We start from the raw sequence: 23738 nt of genomic DNA, 5'->3' as shown, positions 1-23738 counted from the left end.
AAGGTGCCCAGCGTTTATAGCATTTCGAGGGGAAGTTTCCAGAACTCTTTACAGACAGGCTGGATGCCTGTACGCAACCCCAAATTTAATTGGCAGGAGAAAATATTCCCAAAATTCCTAATTGGTTGATAGATACAGGAGATTGAGAAAGGGGGGGGGGGAGGGGAAGAAGTGTTGACAACTTTGACACAAGAACAGAACAATCTTCAAAACTAATGTTAGCCACCTCTGAAAATTAATTTTCCCTTAAGAATTAATTGTCCTTAATCCCGCCAGAGGGGGCACTTAGGCCGATTGTAGAGACATCTGACAGTTGCAAACCCAAGTATTTTGCATTACACTAGTTGAAGTTCAATAACATAGGTGGCCTTATAGAAGGCGCGCAGTTTCACTGGAAGGAGAAAGTGTACCCCCGGTACAACAATAATAATAATAATAATAATAATAATAATAATAATAATAATAATAATAATAATAATAATAGTAATAATAGAATAACCATTTTTTCATCTCTTTCATTCCTTCAACATTTACACGTGGTATACCACTTTAAACTTGCGATGAGGGACAACGTTTCTAATATTCGTAGGTAGGAAATTCTATGACAACATTCCATGACAATAGTTCCATTAGACATTATTTTTCTTTTCTTGAGAAGAATCTGGTGTATGACAAATTCCCTACAACACCATTAAATATTCCCTATGAGATGTGAGCTGTTAACCCACCAGCGAGCTGCGGGAGTTTGCGAAAGTTAGCTCGTAAGTTAAACGATCTAAAACTCTGGTGAAAGAAGAAATATTCTCTACATTCCTCTGATACAACCAGATTGACGATTTATAACCGTGTATAATAAACCATATCTTATGAATAAGTAATATATTGTCTATAATTCTCATGAAAGTTAGTAAAATTTAGGATTAGTGCTGTGATATAGTATGTGATCTCAGTTGTAATTATACCACCTGGAAATAAAATATTTGACAGAGTGAGTTGGCAACGTTCGAAACCCACCGTCAGAAGAAAGTTTTCTGCGATTTCCCATTTTCACAACAGTTGACTGCAGGGGATGTATCTCTACTGAGCTACTTTTTCCATTTCAGCGTTGCCCAAAACTTTATTCACCGAGCTCGATAGCTGCAGTCGCTAAGTGCGGCCAGTATCCAGTATTCGGGAGATAGCAGGTTCGAACCCCACAGTCGGCAGCCCTGAAAATGGTTTTCCGTGGTTTCCCATTTTCACACCAGGAAAATGCTGGGGCTGTACCTTAATTAAGGCCACGGCCGCTTCCTTCCCACTCCTAGCCCTTTCCTGTCCCATCGTCGTCACAAGACCTATCTGTGTCGGTGCGACGTAAAGCAGCTAGCAACAAAACTTTATTCAAAAAGAGAAGAAAAGGAAAATAATAGAACAAAAGAAAAATGATTGTAAAATAAAATTTACAGACGTTTTACCAGATGCAGTATAAGACAAACTGAGACAAGAGTTGCTTTATTGCCTTTCTTAAAACATAGAGGTCTCAGTAGCTAAGATTCTGCATTTAAAAGGTCATTCGTGCCACAGTGCCCGCATGATAGAATAGATGTTGCACACATGTATACCTCAATATTTACATTGAATTACAATAATTTGGAATGTATTAATGAAACAATTATGTAATGAATGCAAGTTAGCAAGTAGGAAGGTCTGCAAATAGTGTAATATCAAATCAGCCAAAAATATCAAAACACGTAATCTTATCAAAAAATCTTGCCTGTATCCCATCTTATTATTACTGAACATTTTCTCTCCAGTGTGGTCTTGCTCTAGTGTAATCTGATATTGGTGTGGCTTTCATGAACTGGAGGGTTCGTGAATGAACTTTTTCTCTCTAGTGTAGTCTTGTTCTAGTGTAAACTGATATTGGTGTGGCCTTCATGAACTGGAGGGCTCGTAAATTAACTTTTTCTCTCCAGTGTGGTCTTGTTCTAGTGTTTACTGATATTGGTGTGGCTTTCATGAACTGGAGGGTTCGTAAATTAACTTTTTCTCTCCAGTGTAGTCTTGTTCTAGTGTAAACTGATATTGGTGTGACTTTCATGAACTGGAGGGTTCGTGAATGAACTTTTTCCTCCAGTGTGGTCTTGTTCTAGTGTTTACTGATATTGGTGTGGCTTTCATGAACTGGAGGGTTCGTAAATTAACTTTTTCTCTCCAGTGTAGTCTTGTTCTAGTGTAAACTGATATTGGTGTGGCTTTCATGAACTGGAGGGTTCGTGAATGAACTTTTTCTCTCCAGTGTGGTCTTGTTCTAGTGTAATCTGATATTGGTGTGGCTTTCATGAACTGGAGGGTTCGTAAATGTCTTCCTATAGTCATAATTCACGTAACATCAACTGACGAATTAATTTTAAAATGGTGGTGCTCATTTGTATACTTGGGGTATGAGGAGGTTATTGAGTACTTTATTGGTACTATTGTGAAACACGTTATGTTGGCTCTTTCAGGACCCAGTTGGTGCTGATGGAGGAACGTACCGCTGCAATGTGAAGAACGAATATGGTGAAAGTAATGCGAACCTGAACCTTAATATCGAGGCTGAACCCGAGCCCGAAGGGGACGGCCCAACCTTCGTAGAAAAGCCGCGCATAGTGTCTGAGAGAGGCGGCAAGTTGGTCGTTATGGACTGCAAAGTGCGGGCCAACCCTAAACCAACAATAGTTTGGTACCGAGATGGAAAGGTTGTGAAGGAGTCCTCGAAAATTACCATCAAAATGGAACAGAAGGAAGACGTATATTACATCAGACTAGAATTAACGGTGAGTTGTTAGGTTCTACTTATATATAGGTATAGAAAGGTATTCGACATTCTCCTTCCCAAATCCCAGATGACGAAGACAATATTTGGTTCTTCTTATACACATGAAGAGAACAGTATTGAACATCATATTCCCAAATCCCAGATATTCAGCACAGTAGTTGGTTCTCCTCCTCCCAGAAGACCAGACTAAAATGAAAAGTGAGTTATTTTGCTCTCCTTAAAGCCAGCAATACGGTAGAATAACAATGGACATCCTCCTCGCCAACCAGAGTGGTTGAGTAACTGTTCATTTCATTATTCTGGTGAAACTACGGACACTTTAACAATATATCAAACACAGACTACGAACCACTGTTCGATGAATAAATGAAAATGCAAAAAATATTGACCTTCTTCGTTAACAAACATTTCAGCTACAAAGAGGTCATAATTCTAGAAACTTTGTAAGATATACTACGATTTTCATTTTTCAAACATAATATTAATTTATTTATTTAACTCATTTGAAATTGCAGAAAGGGCTCTAAACATACAATAAATTATTATTCGACAAAATAAGTTCATTTATTTAAGGATCATTATTAAATACTGTATACAAATTTAAGCCTTTTCAATTGTGAAATTGTCAGTGTTTCGCCCCAGTGTGCCAGCCATAAATGGAACTGTAAATAAAGGGTACAGATATCTGCACATGATTATGAGGGTACTTAAGGGTTGTAAAGGAGAGGGCATATAAGTCTCTGGTAAGACCCCAACTAGAGTATGGTTCCAGTGTATGGGACCCTCACCAGGATTACTTGATTCAGGAACTGGAAAAAATCCTAAGAAAAGCAGCTCGATTTGTTCTGGGTGATTTCCGACAAAAGAGTAGCGTTACAAAAATATTGCAAAGTTTGGGCTGGGTAGACTTGGGAGAAAGGAGACGAGCTGCTCGACTAAGTGGTATGATCCCAGCCGTTAGTGGAGAGATGGCGTGGAATGACATTAGTAGACGAAAAGTGGTTTTTAAATGTAGGAAAGATCACAATATGAAGATAACGTTGGAATTCAAGAGAACAAACTGGAGCAAATATTCGTTTATAGGTAGGGGAGTTAGGAATTGGAATAATTTACCAAGGGAAATGTTCAAGAAATTTCTAAATTCTGTGCCATCATTTAAGAAAAAGCTAGGAAAACAATAATGGAATCTGCCAGCTGTGCAACTGCCCTAAATGCAGATCAATGTTGATTGATTGATTGATTGATTGATTGATTGATTGATTGATTGATTGATTGATTGATTGATTGATTGATTGATTGATTGATTGATTGATTGATTGATTGATTGATTGATTGATTGATTGATTGATTGATTGATTGATTGATTGATTGATTGATTGATTGATTGATACTAGTACTTTATTATTCTTAGCATATTTATTTTCATCTTAACATTACCATTATTATTTTCATAATTTAAAAACTGTTGTTATTAGTAAGAGTGTATTAGGTTAGGACTGTTTAAGGGTAAGAGAAGGAGTATATCCCTAATTTTGCTAGGATAAATAAAACATCTTATCTTATCTTATCAGTAAGCAGAGAGATCTTTAAGCTTTTAATTTCATTATTCAATTTAAATGGCACGCTGCCCTCTGCCGAGAACTTGAAGCAAGTATAAGCCTTTGTGCTGGTCCATTTCTGTGATAAAAGGTCTTCGACAGTAAGTTCGATTAAAACTTTACTGACAAGACTGACAGGTGGTCTGTTATAAATATTGATTTTATTTTCAGGACCCAGGCATGGAAGACTCCGGACTGTACAAATGCAACATACAGAACACCTTCGGTGAACTCAACGCTAACTTAACGCTCAACATAGAAAGTAAGTAATGATATTCCTCTTAGTCTACATGTGGATACTACTTAGTCCGAAATAATGAGACACGCTCATCTTGGAAACTTTAAAATAACCGTTCATATAAATTAATCCGGTGATGGAAGCAGTGATAAGAGGAAAAGTAATTAAATTATCATCCACAAGAATTATTCTATTGATTCTGGTCTTAGGTGATACAGTATAGATAGCAACACTGTTTGAAATAATTGAAGTGTGAGGTCGAGAAAGGAACGAAGTCAAAATCAGCCATTTTCATGTTATTGCCTCGCTCACCTTATATAACCAAGCCCTTCGTTTGCTGAAGGAAATAACTAGGTAGGCTTTCTCCTTGCAGGAGAAACAGTGTATGGACATCATGCATATTCTGAAGAAACGCACTGAGTCAGTGACTTAGTTCCGTATCGTTTGAAACATCGACAAAGAGTACTCGTCGTGCTGGGAAGATTTCATTTGCTTCTTCTTCGTTGAAGAAATACAGTTATAGTACAGATAAACCAGGATTTCATGTAACACTTCCTTTCATAAACACTACTGAGTACCCTACATTTCATTCGAAAAGGTAATTTTCGCACATATCCTTTACAACCAACGGCAGAGGGAAGAGTTCCAGTAAAATCGGAGAGAAGACTGGGGACTTAGGAAAACTGTTGAAATATGTTGCAGATGATTCTGTGATAGTTTCACAGCCAGTCAATACTTGTTAGGTTAACGATCCTATATGTGAGATCTATTGATAATCTTCTATTGAACGGTGAGGTAGTAATACCATTGTGGTGTGCATTTGTCAACTATTACAAACCTCCATTCCGATCTCGATAGCTGCAGTCGCTTAAGTGTGGCCAGTATCCAGTAATCGGGATATAGTGGGTTCGAATCCCACTGTCGGCAGCCCTGAAGATGGTTTTCCGTGGTTTCCAATTTTCACACCAGGCAATTGCTGGGGCTGTACCTTAATTAAGGCCACGGCCGCTTCCTTCCCAGTCCTATCCCCTTCCTGTCCCATCGTCGCCATAAGACCTATCTGTGTCAGTACGACGTAAAGCAACTTGCAAAAAAAAAACCTCCATACTCTTAGTTCAGTAGTCTCGGATGTAATACTGCGGTTAGTTTGTGCTTCAGTGTAATGTTGTACTTTTTTTAAATCTATGGGATAAACTATAAACATCTGCTATGTATTGCATTATGCTATGTTTAACATATATATCGATGGCTTTCTTTTAAAACCTCGTATGTCCAAATGTTCTTCCTACCCATTATATTCCTTAAGACTGGTTACGCCTCCCGGTCATATATTTGTATGCAGTCCATCAGAAGAATTTTCGCTGTGTTCATGTTTCTTCGCTAATGTCTAAAGGAAAATGGACCATACCGTACCGTATTGTAGGGATGTTGATTGCATGGCAAATTTACACACTCCTACAGTACAATGTATTTAAGGTTCATTTTCCTTTACAATTTGGCAGAGGAAAATGACCATAACGAAAATTATTCTTTTGGACTGCATATGAATATGAGACCGGGAGGCGTGACCAGTCTTAAGGAATATAATGGATAGGAAGAGTATTCGGACTTACGAGATTTTTAAGGAAAGCCATCGATATAAAGAGTTGATATAGTTAGTATGAGAGACCTTCCCAGCCATCAAAATTGTTATAGCTCTATTGGAGAAAGGAACGAAGTCCAAAGCATGTAAACATTCATAATATTTATAAATTACTCTGAATCACGTTCCAGTTACCACTGTTTCATATCTATCACTGACTGACGTAAATATAATACCAAAAACTGAGAATTATTCATCGAAGCGTGTCGAAGTGAAGGCGTTGACCCTTTACTCTTCTGGAAAGTAGCAATTTTTGACTTTGTTCCTTTCTCGACTGCACGATTCAATTATAAAATAGTCGATATTTTCAACAATTTATTTTTCCCATGTATGTAATCATAATAATACTCCCCTTATCGATCCTTCAGGAAATTTCATATGATACCGGAATGTTGTAACATTTTTGTAAGGAATGTTTCAAGTCTCAATGCTATTTTTCGAAAGAATTCTGCCTGCATTTATGACTGCTATTGAAATACATCATGACATTTTATCATTCCCATGGGATTGACCAGTTTTTCTTTCTTCCTGCCTTTTTCTGCTCGTTCTTTACTGAATTATGTACCATTTCATTATGATCTTAGGTATTTGTAAAAGGAATTTTCAATTCTTGTGTAATTCTCTGTCGGGGCAGTGAATACGTTTCTATTAAAATGTTTGTTGATTAAACTATTATTTGCAGTGTAGATTTGTTCACTTCCTTCTGAAACACGTTCCACATTTTGTTAATTTTCATGTTACGAACAGACTGGGAAAAATAACGAAGTAGTCTATTGCACAGTCCCCAAGAGATAAGTGTACCTTGAATGTCTTCCAGAGGGAACTCGGCTCTTTTATTGTGCTCTACTGGACAGTACACACCAACGAATGGATGCGGGTTCTATTTGTAGTCAGTCAGGAAGTTATTATCAATTTTGGGACGCAGCTGACCATGAGTTTCACAGTCATGAACACCAAATTAATTTCCAGTTTTAAATGTTACTAGGCATGGAGCTGAGCACTTCTCTAGGGAGAGTACCTAATGGATTTTTATAGTTCATTTCAAATTATTCCCGGTTGATTGACCGTCCATCATCATCAAAACTCTCTGGCACGGTCAATTTTAATACAAGAGCATTAAGGTATAGCACAAGCAGAATAAGCTGTGGAATGTTACTTCGATGGAAGTAAAAAGTGAAGAAGGCAGCGTTCCAGAATTACAATCCAAGGTTTATCACGAAGCGTTAGGTTCTATGTTTTAATCTCATTACCTTCAGTTCTAATCACTAAATGACCGTAATACATAGTTTCCATCTACATGAGAGAAAATCTTAAAAATTATAGGTAATTGTTTAAAGATATAAAGGACCAGGCTAGAAAAAGCTAGAAAGTGACATGCAGGATATTGGTGCAGTTGGTCCACGTCTTTATGTTTGTTTCCTCAAAACAACCACAACAACAACAACAACCATCATCATTATCATCTTACGTGAAAATGATTTGACTTCCTGGGCGGTGAGACGATGTGAAGGCAAACTGTCTAATAAAATACCCAATACCGTTCATTAGTCATGCTGGTACGTACTTTCACTTTGTAAACTCTCCTTCGTTTTCCATCACAAATCGTCGTTGTCTCGTACCATTCAGTACAGTGAATATGTACAGCATTAATATCCATATATGTATATTATTTTATTTGTCTCCTATTGGTGAGACACGGAAGAATCGGGTTCATAGCTAAACGTCAAAAAGTAGATTAATACTCTTGGTTTACTTAACAGGTGTATCACACGAACGTCTTTCACACAGTCTAATAATGATTTTTCTTTTACAGTCGTTCCTGTTATAAGAGAAAGGCCCAAAGTAATCAAGGTGATAAAGAAGAGGACAGTCATAGTAGAATGTAATGTCCAGTCCAAATTCCCTCCACAATGCACGTGGTTCAAAGAATCCACCGCTGTTCGAGAAGATACACGACATTTTGTCAAGGTGGAACAAGTCAGAGAGGTAAGGTCTAACTTAATCTTCCTCACTCGAGAATACAGAAATTGTGATTGAACTGATGTTATCCCTAAAATGGAAAGTAATTTGAGAGTTACTTTTCCACCGTATGTTTCCTTACACATTGTATTTCATGGCGTACTCTTTTTTCCTTCAATCCAGGGAGAATTTGCCGTGAAACTCGAAATCGAACAAGTCACAGCTACGGACAAAGGAGTCTATAAATTGGTAGCAAAGAATGAGAAAGGTGAGGCGACCTCACAGACAGTTGAAGTTACAGACATTCCAGAAGAGGAGAAGGGCAAGAAGCCGGAGTTCGCTCAAGGACTGCGCTCTGTTGTAAGTTTTACCTCTGGTACTGAAATGGTTTTCAAATTCCCCGTTTTATAACAATCGAATATTACTACACGAAGTTACTCCATATGTTTTCAGACGATAGAAGAGGGCAAGTCAGCGGAGTTCAGTGCAAGACTCGTGACTTCTGATCGCACATGTAAAGTTATGTGGTACAAGTAAGTATTTCCTTGTCAAATTCCGCTCTTATCTTCTGGGATAAAGATTCAGCTAGTTGACTTGTCATTAATAACTATTTCGAACTGTAGTGTTTTCAATAATCGAGAGAGGAAGAAAATATGGGATACTGACTCACTAAAGACGTCGTACGCTTATGCGCTCTACCCCAGAATTTGTAAAATCCTAAACCAGTCAACTGATTCTAAGACGTGTCAGTACAATTCCATCACATAATCAATGGATAGCCTACTCAGAAACCATTTAATTACCGTCAGCCTCAAGATATTTCAGGCTTAGGATAGTACAGTACATTATATAAGAAATCTGGAAAACAGAAGAAAATTAACTATGTAAAAATCACACAGAGGGTTATTCCATAAAACCTTACTCTTACGTATAAAATGCAGTGATCCACCGGACCCTAAAAATTCAAGAAGATATGCAAGTTATCTAACACACCTGTTCCTTAAGGTCGCTATTGCTTTGCTTGCTCCCTACATGTCAGCAACGCAAAGCAAGCCAACGTAACAGGGGAAATACGATTATTTGCAACCTTCGCCCCAAAATAAAAGGGTCATTCCACAAATATACTATTTATTGCTTGTTGTTATAATGTAGGGTCTCCCTAAATTAGTTATACAGAAAGAAACTTGAATTATGAAGAAAGTATGAATTGGATTTAATTTGATAATGCAGCAACATAACTTCAAGTTTCGTGTACAAGTATTACACATGTTCAACATGACTTTCTTGCGTAACACAGCATACAGTATATCTAATATGCAAGTAATTTCCTCTCAAATTCTACGAATCATAATATCATATTACGGTCAATAGTTGTTACTGCTTCTCTTATCCGAAGTAACAAATCATTTAGATCAAGAAGAAGAGGTGGAAGAAACACTTTGTCCTAGTCCCACAAATAGAAATCCAAGGGCGTCAGATTGGGTGATCTAATGTAAGTGTTATTCGCAGCTGTAGTCATTTTAGGTATTCATTATAGTTTCTATCACCGAGAGAGTTGGCCATGGGTTAGGGGCGCATTCGGGGGTAGTGAGTTCGAACCTCACTGTCGACAGCCTTGAAGATGGTTTTTCCATGGTTTCCCATTTTCACACCAGACAAATGCTGGGGCCATAACTTAATTAAGACAACGCTGCTTCCTTTCCACTCCTAGCCATTTCCTGTCCCATCGTCGGCATAAGACCTATCTGTGTCGGCGCGACGTAAAGCCAATTGTAGTTTCCATCAGTGAATTGCCATTAGCACTAAAGTTTCTGTCTGCGTTGTCGAGCGTAAACCCAAATATTTGATTGTACTAATCCTATATAGGAACAAGGAGCGATACTTTAAGGTTTTCTATACGTTTCAGGTTGCATGAAGCAAGGTTTTAAGGGGCCAATGGACCGCTGTGTATGGTATAACTTATCAATTATTTAGTTAGTTGATTGTTTGGTGTAATCTCAAACAGTCTCAGATAATTGCACAAGTAGTATTCCGCCTTAACTAAATTGGATAAGAAGCTCACTTGCTTGGTTGCATAAACACATAACTGGTTGGACTCTTCAGAGCGTACTTAAGGAAATTGCCACCGGCTGTGTTGGTGCGATATTTCGTTGATGGACTTCTTGTGACTTAAAATTTCAGAATTCTTCAACATGTGCATATGACACCAACTAGAAGTTCAGAACTACCATATATACTAAGTTCTTTCGTATTTATAATCGTGAAGTATTCTTCCTTATCTGATAAATCATCTGTTGATTGAATTTGTTCATAATATGTGTCTCAACTAAGTTGAATGTGTTTTCTTAATTAAGTATGATTTCTATAAATGACCCTTCAGCTAAAATCTAATAGCAGCATCACTTTGTATAGGGAAATATTATTTTTTAATTCAAATATGTTTCAGTTTCCATGTAATGTATTACAATGCTATTTTCTATTCCAAATGTAAAATTAAACGTGTTGCTTTCACGTTTCAGAAACTCGCAGGTTGTCCGCGAAAGTCAGGAAATAAGGACTTCATTCGACGGCACAACAATGACCCTTTCCATTTCGACGTGCAAAATAGAATCATCGGGCTCGTACCGAGTGGTTGTCAGTAACGACTCTGGAAAAGCGGAATCCTCAGCAGATCTCAAAGTAACAGGTAGAGTAAATTCCCACATTATCACTATAATTACGTTATCCTAAATAATCATACTTAGAGACAAACCTTTTATTACACATGCTACATGATAGTAGACTTACAGTACAGAAGAATCTCGATTATTCACATCTCAATTAATAGATCATCGGATTATCCAACTATCTTTTCCTGCTGAATTCCATGTATTTGAGACAATATGATAAAACGTTGCGTCTTTTTTAAAGGTAAAGTGTAAAACGTCCAAAAAGAGACCCTATGTGAGGCTATAGCTGTTGTCATTCACACCACCTAGTATTCTCACCTGTAGAGTGAGGACGAGAACCTTATTGTTTGCTTTGAGACCATGCCGTGCAACGTCAACGATCATTCACAAAAGTTTTAAAATGTCAATCACAAGGCTGCAGTAGTCAGTTTAGCTTCAATACTCATTTTGAGTACAAACGTTTTCTGCAACAGAACGTCTTCAAAACAAGTTAATAAGTGAAAACTCAAAGTGCTTAACAATGAAAGAAACGTTCAAATGACTGAAAGTTCAGGCAAGTTGGTGGCAGTGGACATCGACGACACTGGTATCGAAGAAGATACTGCACCTCGATCCCATATTCATCTACAAACTGCAATTGAATGAGCAGAAGCAGTTATAAAGTTTATGAAGCAAGAAAAGTACATTTCATTTTCGGACATTATTTTAGTCAAAATCAGAATAAAATTACATACGTCGTTAAGAGAACATAAAAATGCAGCAAGAATAAGTCGAAAGGATTAACAGTGTATGCAATTATCCGTTCCTCCCCTTCCATTCATTACGGCGGATAATCGAGGTTCTAATATTCGTTCCTTACAGCAAACACATCTTTTTAATTGAAATCATATACTTTCCAATGTACATGTATATTTGGCATTAGCTTCTAATTATTAATTAATTTAATGAATACGTTGTGCAAAATAGCCGGTATTTGTTGTAAACACAAAAAGTTATGCTTTACAATAAATGTTCATACTTAGAGTAAACACACATCCGTTGATAAAATATATTGGTTCTTATATTTGTAGTACAAGCTCATACAACTAATACTCATGATGTGCTTTAAATACTCAAAATTTCAACAAACATTGCTATTATTATTATTATTATTATTATTATTATTATTATTATTATTATTATTATTATAATAAATTACTGCAGTGTTCATGGTACTTGGCTGTGGTTCTCATATTAAATGACACTTACCCCAAGTCCTATTTAATATCTAACTCATATTTCTCGCCCTGAGTTATAACATGGGTAGTGAAACCATCAATAATAAGAAAAATCAGATACCTAACAATAAGTGATAAATAAGAGTAAGAATACCTAAGTTATTATTACTATTAATTTCTACTCTGTATAACTCCATTTTTATATTTATGAAGCAAAATGTCTATTTACTAAGTATATCAGATATTTTACATATTATAAATACAGTAGGGTGGGAGTTCATTTCTGATTTCTTGCTACTTAGGTATTTACTGGTTATGAATAATATAGGATCAATTGTCCCTAACTTTGTAAGCTAAAATGCATTATTTATCCATCAACAATATTCATCGTACACATACTTCGCACTTAATGCTCAGGTCTAAGTAAGGAACAAATACTTCATAGTAAACACTCGTACTAAAATCATAAGAGTAAGAATTCTTGCTCCTTAGCAAACTCTGATATTTATTGTAAAAATGCGTACGTACTTCACCCTTAATACTTTCATATTTACGGTAAAATCTCACACTTCCTGGTAAACTTTGATTATCTGGTGTATGCATACTTCACGATCAAAACACATACGTCTTGATTAACACCTCAAAATAATGCGGAAAATCATAATATACTGTATACCATTCTAAGGAAGGATGCCGGAAGCTGCAATATCCCAGAGTGATTTTAGAGTCCTCTAGCAGTAAAAAGACGTATATTACACTAATAACTCAAACCTTGGTCACAATATACATAATCGGAATAATAATGACCATATACCCCATGCGACAGCAGTGAATACTGCTCATGTTCCAACCGACATTTAGGCTGCATTTAATAACTCGAACTGTTGGATTTCCGCACAATGTTCATGAAACGTGTTTTATAAATGAGGCAAATATACTTTACTTCCTGTTTGGATCAAATTAATTATTTATGCGTTTCTGAAACTGTAAATGTGCCAACATTAATTCTTAAAAGAAATTGGTATAATATGTAAAATTTTCACTACGTCGTTTACCTGTGTAATTTCCTCTAACATTATCATCATTTCAGCATCCGGCCGTATAAATATTGCATATCTATCCGTCTCACCTAAATTCGGATCCCGTGTCAAGAAACGGGACTAAGGGGTAGACGAACAACATTATCATCATCCTGTTTTATACATAAACACCACTTTTGAGGAATTACTATGGCAATGTTAACTAATTTTTCTGTGTTTTCATTGACGTTTCGGCGAAGATATGAATTGTAATGTTATCATAATGTGTAACACGTTTACTTAATACCAATAAATAACATCGTAATGGGGGCCGATGACCTAGATGTTAGTCCCCTTTAAACAACAAGCATCATCATCATCATCATCATCATCACCATCATCAACAACAACAACAACAACAACAACAACATAACGTTATCTTTATTTTGAACAACCATGAATCAGAATATGATATATTTTATTTTTTCATGAAAAGTAGTGAAAATGTTTATTTGTAGATTGTACCAAAGGCAATTACCATTTGGGTGATTTTAGCTTTGAAATATGCACTGCATATTATTTCATTTTAATAGTTTACCTACTTACACATACTTAAGAAATGTTTGAATGGAGTGTTAGAAGTAAAGCATGATTAAGAATGTATTTAATTTTATACAGGGTACATTATAAGGGAACAAAGGAATTATCTCAAAAATCTGCTTAGACTTTAAAGTGGTTTACAGTTTTTGTTAACCTACAGGAACGCAGTGAATTTAATCTTTTTGTGTTCCATTAATACAGTCAGTACATTATCTATATTTCCGACCTCAGCTTTTATTTTTAAACGGTATACTTCATATATTACCTCTAAGAAATTAATAATATATTCTTAAACTTTTATAGAAAACATATTGGTATACTTAATTAATGTTATTTTCTTTTTCTTATTATCTTACAGAAAAGAAGAAGGTAGAAGAAAAGGTAAGTGAACTATCCAAGCCAATTGAGAATAATACAGTCATTAACATCTTTGGGTAGTATATTTGATTACTAGCATATGATTTGCGTATAATGAGAAGAAATCATCAGGAACACTGCCAGAGTTCATAATTGTAAAATGCTATGAGCACGCAGTATTCGGATTGTCGAATTGTATTTGGTGGGAACAAAAGTCCGTTTGTATCAGCGTTTAGAATGCCTGGAAGGTATGCATGCCTACTTAACGGCGCAGACGGACAAGTTGCCGACGTGTCTCCCAGCCATTTCAGTGCAAGGACACCTGTGTTTATGTTTATATGTTTTCTATGTTAATATAATTTTTTCTAGTTGCTTTACGTAGCACCGACACAGATAGGTCTTATGGCTACGATGGTACAGAAAAGGCCTAGGAATGAGAAGGAAACGGCCGTGGCCTTAATTAAGGTACAGCCCCAGGATTAGCCTGGTGTGAAAATGGGAAACCACGTAAAATCATTTTCAGAACTGCCGACAGTGGGGTTCGAACCTGTTAATATATTAGGAAACGGTTACTTAGTAGAACAGCACCATCAGTGCAATGGGAAACATTTGATTAATGTACCAAAGAAAAAATTTATTTAAATCGACTCTCAGGGAAGCAGGTAAAAGGAAACATAAATGCGTTTACTGACATCTGCTTAAGGGCGGAATCAAAATTATTTCCAGTTCTCTAAATCTACGTCATTTCATCGCACAAGTATTATTTCATACAGTATTCTCCAATATTATCAATGACATTTTGCCATTTCGAAGGTAGCTTAAAAATACAACTTTCCCAAAAACTTGCAGGTTTTTGTTGGATGAACTTTCGATGGTCCTTCTGCAGTCTTCCAACAAAGTAAGGCGTTTCAATTCAAAAAATATGCAGAGATAACAATAGATAATCTGATGGAGCGATATAAGGAAATTAAGTTGGGTGAGGCAACACTTCTCAGTCAAAAGACCTCAACTTCTGACGAGTCGCTATAGACACACGTAGTCTCGCGTTGTCATGATGGGACACCAAATCACTGTTTGTTAATTCTGGCCGTTTCTCTTCAATGGTTTCTTCCAGCTGAGAGCGGTATGTAAGAAAACTGATGGTCTGTCCATTGGGAAGCAATTCATTTTCAATCCCACGAAATGCGGAGCAGTAGTTTTCTCGGACGGAGATTTGGTTTAACAACTCTGAATGTAGGCTCACCTTTCCTCCGCCATTACATTTCCTTAAGATGTTGTCATATACGATCCACTTCTCATTAGCCGTCACCACACGTTTGAGAAATGGATCATGTTAATTGCACAAATGGGCACGCGCTGTACCAAATTCCGTTTACTCAGTTCATGTGGCACCCAAACATCGCAATGAAGTATGCAACCTAGCCTCCTCAGGCCTTTCCTCGCATTACGGGACGATATATTCAGCACTTGGGCTATTTCTCCCGCTGTCACCCTTGGGTTACTTGCAACCAGCTCCTTGCGTCTTTATTCGTCTGTAACAGTGAGTCTTCCGGTACGAGGTTTGTCCTTCAGGGAGCGAATTCCAAATCCAAACCCAGAAATCCATTTCTGGAATGCTCGATCGGTTATCGCATCTTCACCGAAAACAGCACATGTCTCCCTCCGAGTTTGTGAAAAATCTTCGTCCTTACGATAATAAAAAGAGCATAAGGTGCCCCAAATGTTCATTTAAAGTTTTCATGTAAATAAATACTAGTACATACGAAATGCAGCAGATACTAGCGGTTTCACCGACAGGCTGATACACGCTGAACAGCTGATAGCGAGTCATTCTTCCACGCCTACGTGAATGGGTGATGCGGCAACTGCTTTATCGCTACTATAGAGCGGGTTGTGGCCCACCCAGGCTGAATATTCCTGCTGTATGGAATACGAACGGACTTGTGACCCCGCCATTTACTTACAATTGTACAACTTACCTATATCAACAACGATATTCAAATGAACTTCGTGATTTCAATATAAAGGCAATTATTTCAAAGAAAAACGGCAAGTGTGATTTTCCGGATACGACCAACGAAAGAGCTACATATAGAGCTTTGGAACTCGACCTAGTTGCATTGTGAGGTTATTAGTACTAGTGTAGTGACTACCCTAAAATGTTCATTTCAAGTTAACTAGTGCAAGGAAATAGTAAACCTCCTTCATCTAAGCTTAAGATAGGCTACCATCCAAACTTTGTCAATGTTGTTTGAGTCATCCATAGACTGGTTTGATGCAGCTCTCCTTGCCACCCTATCCTGTGCTAACCTTTTCACTGCTACGTAACTACTGCATCCTACATCTGCTCTAATCTGGTCGTCATATTCATACCTTGGTCTACCCCTACCGTTCTTACCACCTACACTTCCTTCAAAAACCAATTGAACAAGTCCTGGGTGTCTTAAGATGTGTCCTATCATTCTATCACTTCTTCTCGTCAAATTTAGCCAAATCGATCTCCTCTCGCCAATTCAATTCGATCTATCCATCTCACCTTCAGCATTCTTCTGTAACACCGCATTTCAAAAGCTTCTATTCTATTTCTTTCTGAGCTAGTTATGATCCATGTTTCACTTCCATACAATGCCACGCTCCACACGAAAGTCTTCAAAAACATCTTTCCAATTCTTGTATCAATGTTTGAAGTGAGTAAATTACTTTTCTTAAGAAAGCTCTTCCTTGCTTGTGCTAATCTGCATTTTATATCCTCCTTACTTCTGCCATCGTTAGTTATTTTACTACCCAAGTAACAATATTCATCTACTTCCTTTAAGACTTCATTTCCTAATTTAATATTTCCTGCATCACCTGCCTTCGTTGACTGCACTCCGTTACTTTTGTTTTGGACTTATTTATTTTCATCTTGTACTCTTTACCCAAGACTTCGTCCATACCATTCAGCAGCTTCTCGAGATCTTCTGCAGTCTCAGATAAAATAACAATATCATTGGCAAATCTCAAGGTTTTAATTTCCTTTCCTTGGATTGTGATTCCCTTTCCAAATTCCTCTTTGATTTCCTTTACTGCCTGCTCTATGTAAACATTTAAAAGGAGGGGGGACAAACTGCAGCCTTGCCTCACTCCTTTCTGGATTGCTGCTTCTTTTTCAAGGACCTCGATTCTTATTACTGCAGACTGATTTTTACACAGATTGTAGATAATTTTCGTTCTCGGTATCTGATCCCAATCACCTTCAGAATCTTAAATAGCTTGGTCCAATCAACATTATCGAATGCCTTTTCTAGATCTACAAATGCCATGTACGTGGGCTTGTCCTTCTTGATTCGATCCTCTAAGATCAGACGTAAAGTCAGGATTGCTTAACGTGTTCCTACATTTCTTCTGAAGCCAAATTGATATTTTCCCAACTCAGCTTCAACTTGTTTTACCATTCTTCTGTAAATAATAAGTGTTAATATTTTGCAGACATGAGATACTAAACTAACGGTGCGGTAGTTTTCTTGTCAGCACCGGCTTTCTGGGGAATATTTATAACAACATTCTGCCGAAAATCGGATGGGACTTCTCCTGTCTCATACAACTTACACACTAAATGGAATAACCTTGCCATGCTGGTTCCTCCTAAGGCAGTCAGTAGTTCACAGGGAATGTCATCAATTCCAGATGCCTTGTTCCTATTTAGGTCGCTCACAGCTCTGTCAAACTCTGATCTTAAAATTGGGTCTCCCATTTCATCAGCATCAACAGCCTCTTCTTGTTCCAGAACCAAAATATCTACATCTTCACCTTTATATAACTGTTGGATATGTTCCTGCCATCTTTCTGCTTTGTCTTCTTTCCCTAAAAGTGGCTTTCCATCTGAGCTCTTAATATTCCAAGGAGTCCCTCGCCTGTCGAATGTAAGTGGGACTCCGTTACCGCCATAGGTCTGAGGCTTTCTTTATGCGTTATTCCCTGAAGCAGGACGTTACCCTACTAGCCACGTGAGCGCATGGAGGCTCCTAGTTGATAGCAATACCCTGACTCTCAGAACCACTTACTAGGCCACTCAGCCGTTGCCCATGTTTCACGCAGTAGGACGTGATTACAGCTTCCCAGACAATGAACTTGATCCAGAAAAGCTTAATAAATAACTGAATCCCTAAGACGGTTATCAATGTTTTCTATATAGTATCATTTTTTTACTATTGTAGAAATAACGAGTTCCTCTCTTTCATAGTTACCGGGCTAGTTGGCCGTGTGGTTAGGGGCGCACAGCCGTGAGCTCACATCCGGGAGATAGTGGGTTCGATCCCCACTCTCTGCAGAACTGAAGATGGTTTTCCGTGGTTTCCCATTTTCACACCAGGAAAATGCTGGGGCTCTACCTTAATTAACGCTGCGGCTGCTTCCTTTACATTCCTAGGCCTTTCCTGTCCCATCGATGACATAAACTATCTGTGTCGGTGCGACGTAAAGCAAATAGCAAAAATAGTATCTTTAATAGTTTGTTGATAATACTTTTATAAACGTTGACTGTATGAAAAAATTGCTACAGTACATTCAACATTTAACATTATGATGACTATTGACCAGAGTAGGCAGAAGTGAATATCTGTAAGCAATTTATTTTCCTAAGATATTTCCATTCGTTATTTTTAGTGGCCCGAGAAACCAAGAGTGAGAACTACTTGTAAATTCTCAAGTATATCTACAGGACATGTTATATTTGTTTTATAATGTACTATAATGAATTTATGACCAAATTTTGAGATGATATCAAATTAAAATTTTCCATTTCAGAAAAAGGAAGAAAAGAAGAAGGAAGAGAAGAAAAAAGAGGAAAAGAAAGAAGAGCAAAAGGTAGAAGAGAAGAAAGAACCAGAAAAGGTAAGAAACATTTCATTCGGAATAACATAAACATAATTTTAAAGTAGCTTCTTAAAACTCATCGGTATCAAGAAGGCTTGTGTAGAGGCCTTAGGAGAAGTATATTATCAGTTTACTTTGATTACCAATGAAACTGGTATATTAAATAAACTTCCTATGCTTCAAAACAAGTACCTATTTCAAAGGTTTATGCGTAAGAGCCATTAATTCCTCTCATTAACTGAACGCTTGTATCACCCATGACATCGCCGTAAAAGTTTAACACTCGGTTTTACAGGTATGCTTGACAGAATAAGTCTGAATACATCTGAAATGTTTAATCCAATTTTGCTTCTTAAATTAGCTTTTTCTTAAAGGAACTTTAGGAGTGTATTCCACTCTACATCTTTCTTTATATACTTGCCAAAATATTTGCATGCTCCTCTTTAATCGACGATGCAAGCAGCATCCGATTTTCACATTACTTCAGAAATTAACACATTCAGCTTGTTGACTTACACAGCCGTTCAATGGAGAAACTGGCTAAAAAGTAAAAGTTAATTATTATACCAGTAGAGTTTAGTGTACAAAATTCAGCAAAAGAAACTTCTTAACTGCATCACGCACGGCTTAATCGAGAAAGATAATTATTTTTACCCCATTTTAACTCTATTATAACTAGATATTTGTGTGAGGTGGTAGCCATGGGCTACTTACAAGAGCAGATTATCAGGATTTGTTTTTATGCAATTACGTTTTAGGAATGACATTCGTTCAAAAAATATTGACATGAAACAATTTTAGTTCGATGTTACAAGTACTTGTAACTGTTTGTCATATTTTCACACAAAGTTTGTGCATAATCCCTAAGTGATATAAGAAAATATGGTCACATTTAAAATAAACACACACATTTATGCACAAATCATTTCAAACATTTCAAAATGTTTTCAATGACCTTAATTGTATAGGCCAGTGTAATTATTACTTCGTTCGAAAAATCATTATCGAATTCTTAAGATGCGGCTTCGTCACATCGTAATACTAGTAAACCAGCTTCACCTCAAGGTAATTCATACCATTGTTTGCTTGTGAGACTTGGTGAAAAATTTATTATACAGCATTGAATCAAAATCTCAACAAACATTAAATGACAAATAAACCACGGTGCAGGTTAATTACATTTACATAATAAATAAAATAAAACAAAAGAAAGAATTTAGTCCGGTGAAAGTAAAGTTGGTATTATCTCCCGTTGAAATTACAATTACAATTAAATATTTTTTTACAATTCGCTCTACGTCGCACCGACACAGATAGGACTTACGGTGACGATGGGACAGGAAAGGGCTTGGCGGAGGGAAGGAAGCGGCCGTGACCTTAATTAAGGTACAGCCCCAGCATTTGCCTGGTACGAAAATGGGGAAACCACGGAAAACCATCTTCAGGCCTGCCGACAGTGGGATTTAAAACCACTATCTCCCGGGTGCAAACTCACAGCTGCGCGACCCTAACTCCACGGCCAGCTCGCCCGGTAGAATTAAACAGAAGTACGGCATGATTATGCAATTAAAATCATTTAGTATTAGAATACAGTACACACTAAGAAACTAACAGACACTAAAGAGACTGCCAGACTGACGAATGCGCGTGGCAAGCGAGTGAATTATAACTCAGAGTCCACGACCTTGGCAAAAAAATATGTACCCCTACTATCCTTCCTCACAGCACATGCAAAGTCTCCACTAATTGCCGTAGCGCTATACAAATCGGTTAGCCGCGACGAACGGCATTTTGTGCGTATTTCAACCACTAATTATGTTAATAATTAAAGAAAATAAAGGAAATAATTAGCGGATAAGACAACAAAGCTTTAACAAATAGCTTTTTTTAAAAATAATTCCTAGTTCCAGCTGGCAAAAGTGGAATAAAAATGTAATGTTTACTCCACAAAGTGGGCGGGGGCGACTGTCCCTCCCCGCCCCACACCCTCATCGCCGCTACTGTGTGTAAACACGCCAAAGATGCATGAAAAGAAAATTTAATTTTAATTTCAAAATCATCGTTTTATTACAAACGAAGACTTTTATATTTCAGTCGGAAATGAAACATCCTCATGGGGTTATTAAGACCTAGAGGTACCCACTGCTGCTTAACATGCTGCGTTCTTTCTTCTGCTATAACTTATCCATGGCGGAGAACCATTACTATTCGAAAGTACTTCATTGTTCGGAATCCTCGTCTCATGTAATAACTCGCTCACGTAAGGTTCATTCTAGAGGGAGACGGAAACATATTGGCGCCCAAAGCTGACGGCAAACTGAGAAGAATTGAGCGTAACTTCCGCTCTTGATCTTGTTTTTGTTACGTACTTCAGAATATGATCATCAGCTCCAGGTTTTAGGGTTTATTTCTCTAAAAATAAATCAAAGGTTTTCTGAAAGACATTGACTTGACCTAGTGGTAGTATCGTTGAGGAACACGTCTTTTGGCGATGATTCTAATTTATTTTGTGTTTGATTCTTTCGAATAACTCACAGGTGAACTTTTTGTTTTAAATATGGTGAAGGCGTTACCAGGAGATGGCGAAACATTGGGTCGTTAGTTCTGTTTAATATTTTATTATTAAGAGATTGAGTGAATTCTCAACCCCCTAAGAACTCAGCGCAAACAGATACACAGAAGTTAAAGATCTGCTATTGGCTCTGAGTGCAAATTACCACTTCATTATACTGCACTTCCAGTCTTTGAAAACAAATTTGCTCAATATATTTCCCCTAACTCACAGTTGTTCATTTTATTCTCGTTAAAATGTTTGTTGGGAATTGTTCATTCTAATGGTGTTTGTATTTCATTTTCAGAAGAAAGAGCCTGAGAAGAAGGTCCAACCAAAGGTCGGTTGATACTACTTTCATTCTCGTGTAGACATTTCTTACATGATTACAAACCCATATCATGTAATTACTCATTAAAATATTACTTTTTCAGAAGGAAGAGATGAATGACGTGGGACCCAAAATAATAGAAGAACAGAAGACTGAAAAGATTGAAGCTATCCAGGTTATTATTATTATTATTATTATTATTATTATTATTATTATTATTATTATTACTATTATTCAAATGGTTATGTTAGAATGTAAGTTCTCACAGTCCTTGAGTCATTTACAAGGGAAATTTATAGGAGAACATAACATAAATTTCATTGCTACTATTTCTTGCATGAGTGTGTTACATTCATAAACCTGAAAATTAACTGTGCTACAATCAACCCCTACGTTATAATTTTTTTGTTAATTCATGTAATTAAATTATCAAACAGTTCAATATATTTTGCTATTGCATATATACATTTTAAAATATTCGCATGCTTTATATTCTTAACATCTACCGGTGCTTAGTTTCTCGTAAACCAAATTTCATTCTGAAAATAAAAACAACTTTGATTAGAGAGTTCAAGATTATTCTGGATAATTTGAGGAGACCAAATTACATGTTATCATTATTCTATAAAATTCATGAATTATTCAGTATGTACTAAACCTCAGAACAAAGAAATAAGGAATTCAATACCCGGGATGGCGAGAACATTTATGTTGCACTAATAAGGCAAAAATATAGAGATTTTGTGATCTCTGAAACTGTAGTAGTGGGTACAGAGAGTTTTAGAAACTTCGATGGCATTAATAAAGAAAAATGTTTAAGATTCCACAAAATGAAGAACATAATAACATGAACGTCCAAGTAAAAGTATTAAAATTCCCGAAAGTAGAAGAGTACGTACTCTCCAAGCATGTAATGTACGTCTACGGAAATTTTGACAAAATGTTGGAGATAAAATTTCATGATTCCTAAAGGCCCATTTAAACGTTATATTTATGGAAAACTGAAAGATATACCATAGACTATGACATGAATAGAAAACGTGTGTGTCTCCTTTTAACTAGGCTGAAGGAATTTCAAAGATATTGCTAATTTAAGCATTGAAGCTACAGTTTACGCCCCTGTTTATTATTCCTTAACACAAGAATTAAATAAATATTGAACACAATGATAATGTGAGTCCTAACTTGCATGTATAACATTTTGAAGTACAAATACCATTAAGATGCTACATTCGTATCAGAAGTCATGATAGTTGAAAGGAAATCTGATAATTTGGCGTGCGGAAGCGAAATGTCTAATGTCACTGTCACTACAGCTGCTGTCCACATTATGTCTTCTCCAAGGTAACTAAGTACTTTCTTTAGGCTAGTACACTGGTTTGTCTCCAACCAAATTCCTTTGTACTTAGCATCACAGGTATTTGGGATGGTTGTAGCAGAGTATCTTCTTTACTGAATTATTATTTCCGTAGAATTCTATTACTTTCATCATGTTTAGACGGTATTTTAAGTTCACATGTCCATAATAAATTCTTATTCGTAACTGTCATATTACCGTATTACACTTCATACAGGGATAAACAATAGTATAATAGTGAAATGCCCTTAATGTTCCTTGTTTGTAAATACGTAACAGATTATGGGTATTCACATTACTGTCAGCAACTTAACCTCTCATCCTGTACAATCTTCAGCGTCCTACGGCATAACAGACGTCCAATCTAACGTAGTTTAAAAGGCTGTATCTCTATTTTCCTGCTTGCATTAGAGAAGAATTTTACAAAATGTTCACAAGGAGTATTACGTTCCTAATATCGTCATGTTATTTCAGAAGAGTACAGCGGTTTGATTTCTTCGATTTAAAATAATCATTGCATATATAAATAAGATAAAGTATGATCGT

General features: G+C 36.7%; 1 protein-coding gene across 26 annotated transcripts in view; it reads left to right on the top strand.

The window, feature by feature from the left end:
• The window catches only part of bt (projectin protein bent), a 520921-nt gene that overhangs the window by 112212 nt on the left and 384971 nt on the right, over positions 1-23738 (top strand). For all 26 annotated transcript variants that reach the window (XM_067141199.2, XM_067141225.2, XM_067141218.2 and 23 more), the window contains exons 10-19: positions 2487-2798; positions 4570-4660; positions 8092-8264; positions 8421-8597; positions 8691-8770; positions 10757-10923; positions 14101-14123; positions 18885-18971; positions 21812-21844; positions 21939-22010. In XM_067141199.2, coding sequence (XP_066997300.2) covers positions 2487-2798; positions 4570-4660; positions 8092-8264; positions 8421-8597; positions 8691-8770; positions 10757-10923; positions 14101-14123; positions 18885-18971; positions 21812-21844; positions 21939-22010 — 1215 coding nt within the window. The remainder of the gene's footprint in view (positions 1-2486; positions 2799-4569; positions 4661-8091; positions 8265-8420; positions 8598-8690; positions 8771-10756; positions 10924-14100; positions 14124-18884; positions 18972-21811; positions 21845-21938; positions 22011-23738) is intronic.

The sequence above is a fragment of the Anabrus simplex genome, chromosome 2, assembly GCF_040414725.1.
Source record: "Anabrus simplex isolate iqAnaSimp1 chromosome 2, ASM4041472v1, whole genome shotgun sequence".
Taxonomy (NCBI): Eukaryota; Metazoa; Arthropoda; class Insecta; order Orthoptera; family Tettigoniidae; genus Anabrus; species Anabrus simplex.
Note: the sequence above shows the minus strand (reverse complement) of the source record. Positions and strands in the feature narration are given on the sequence as shown.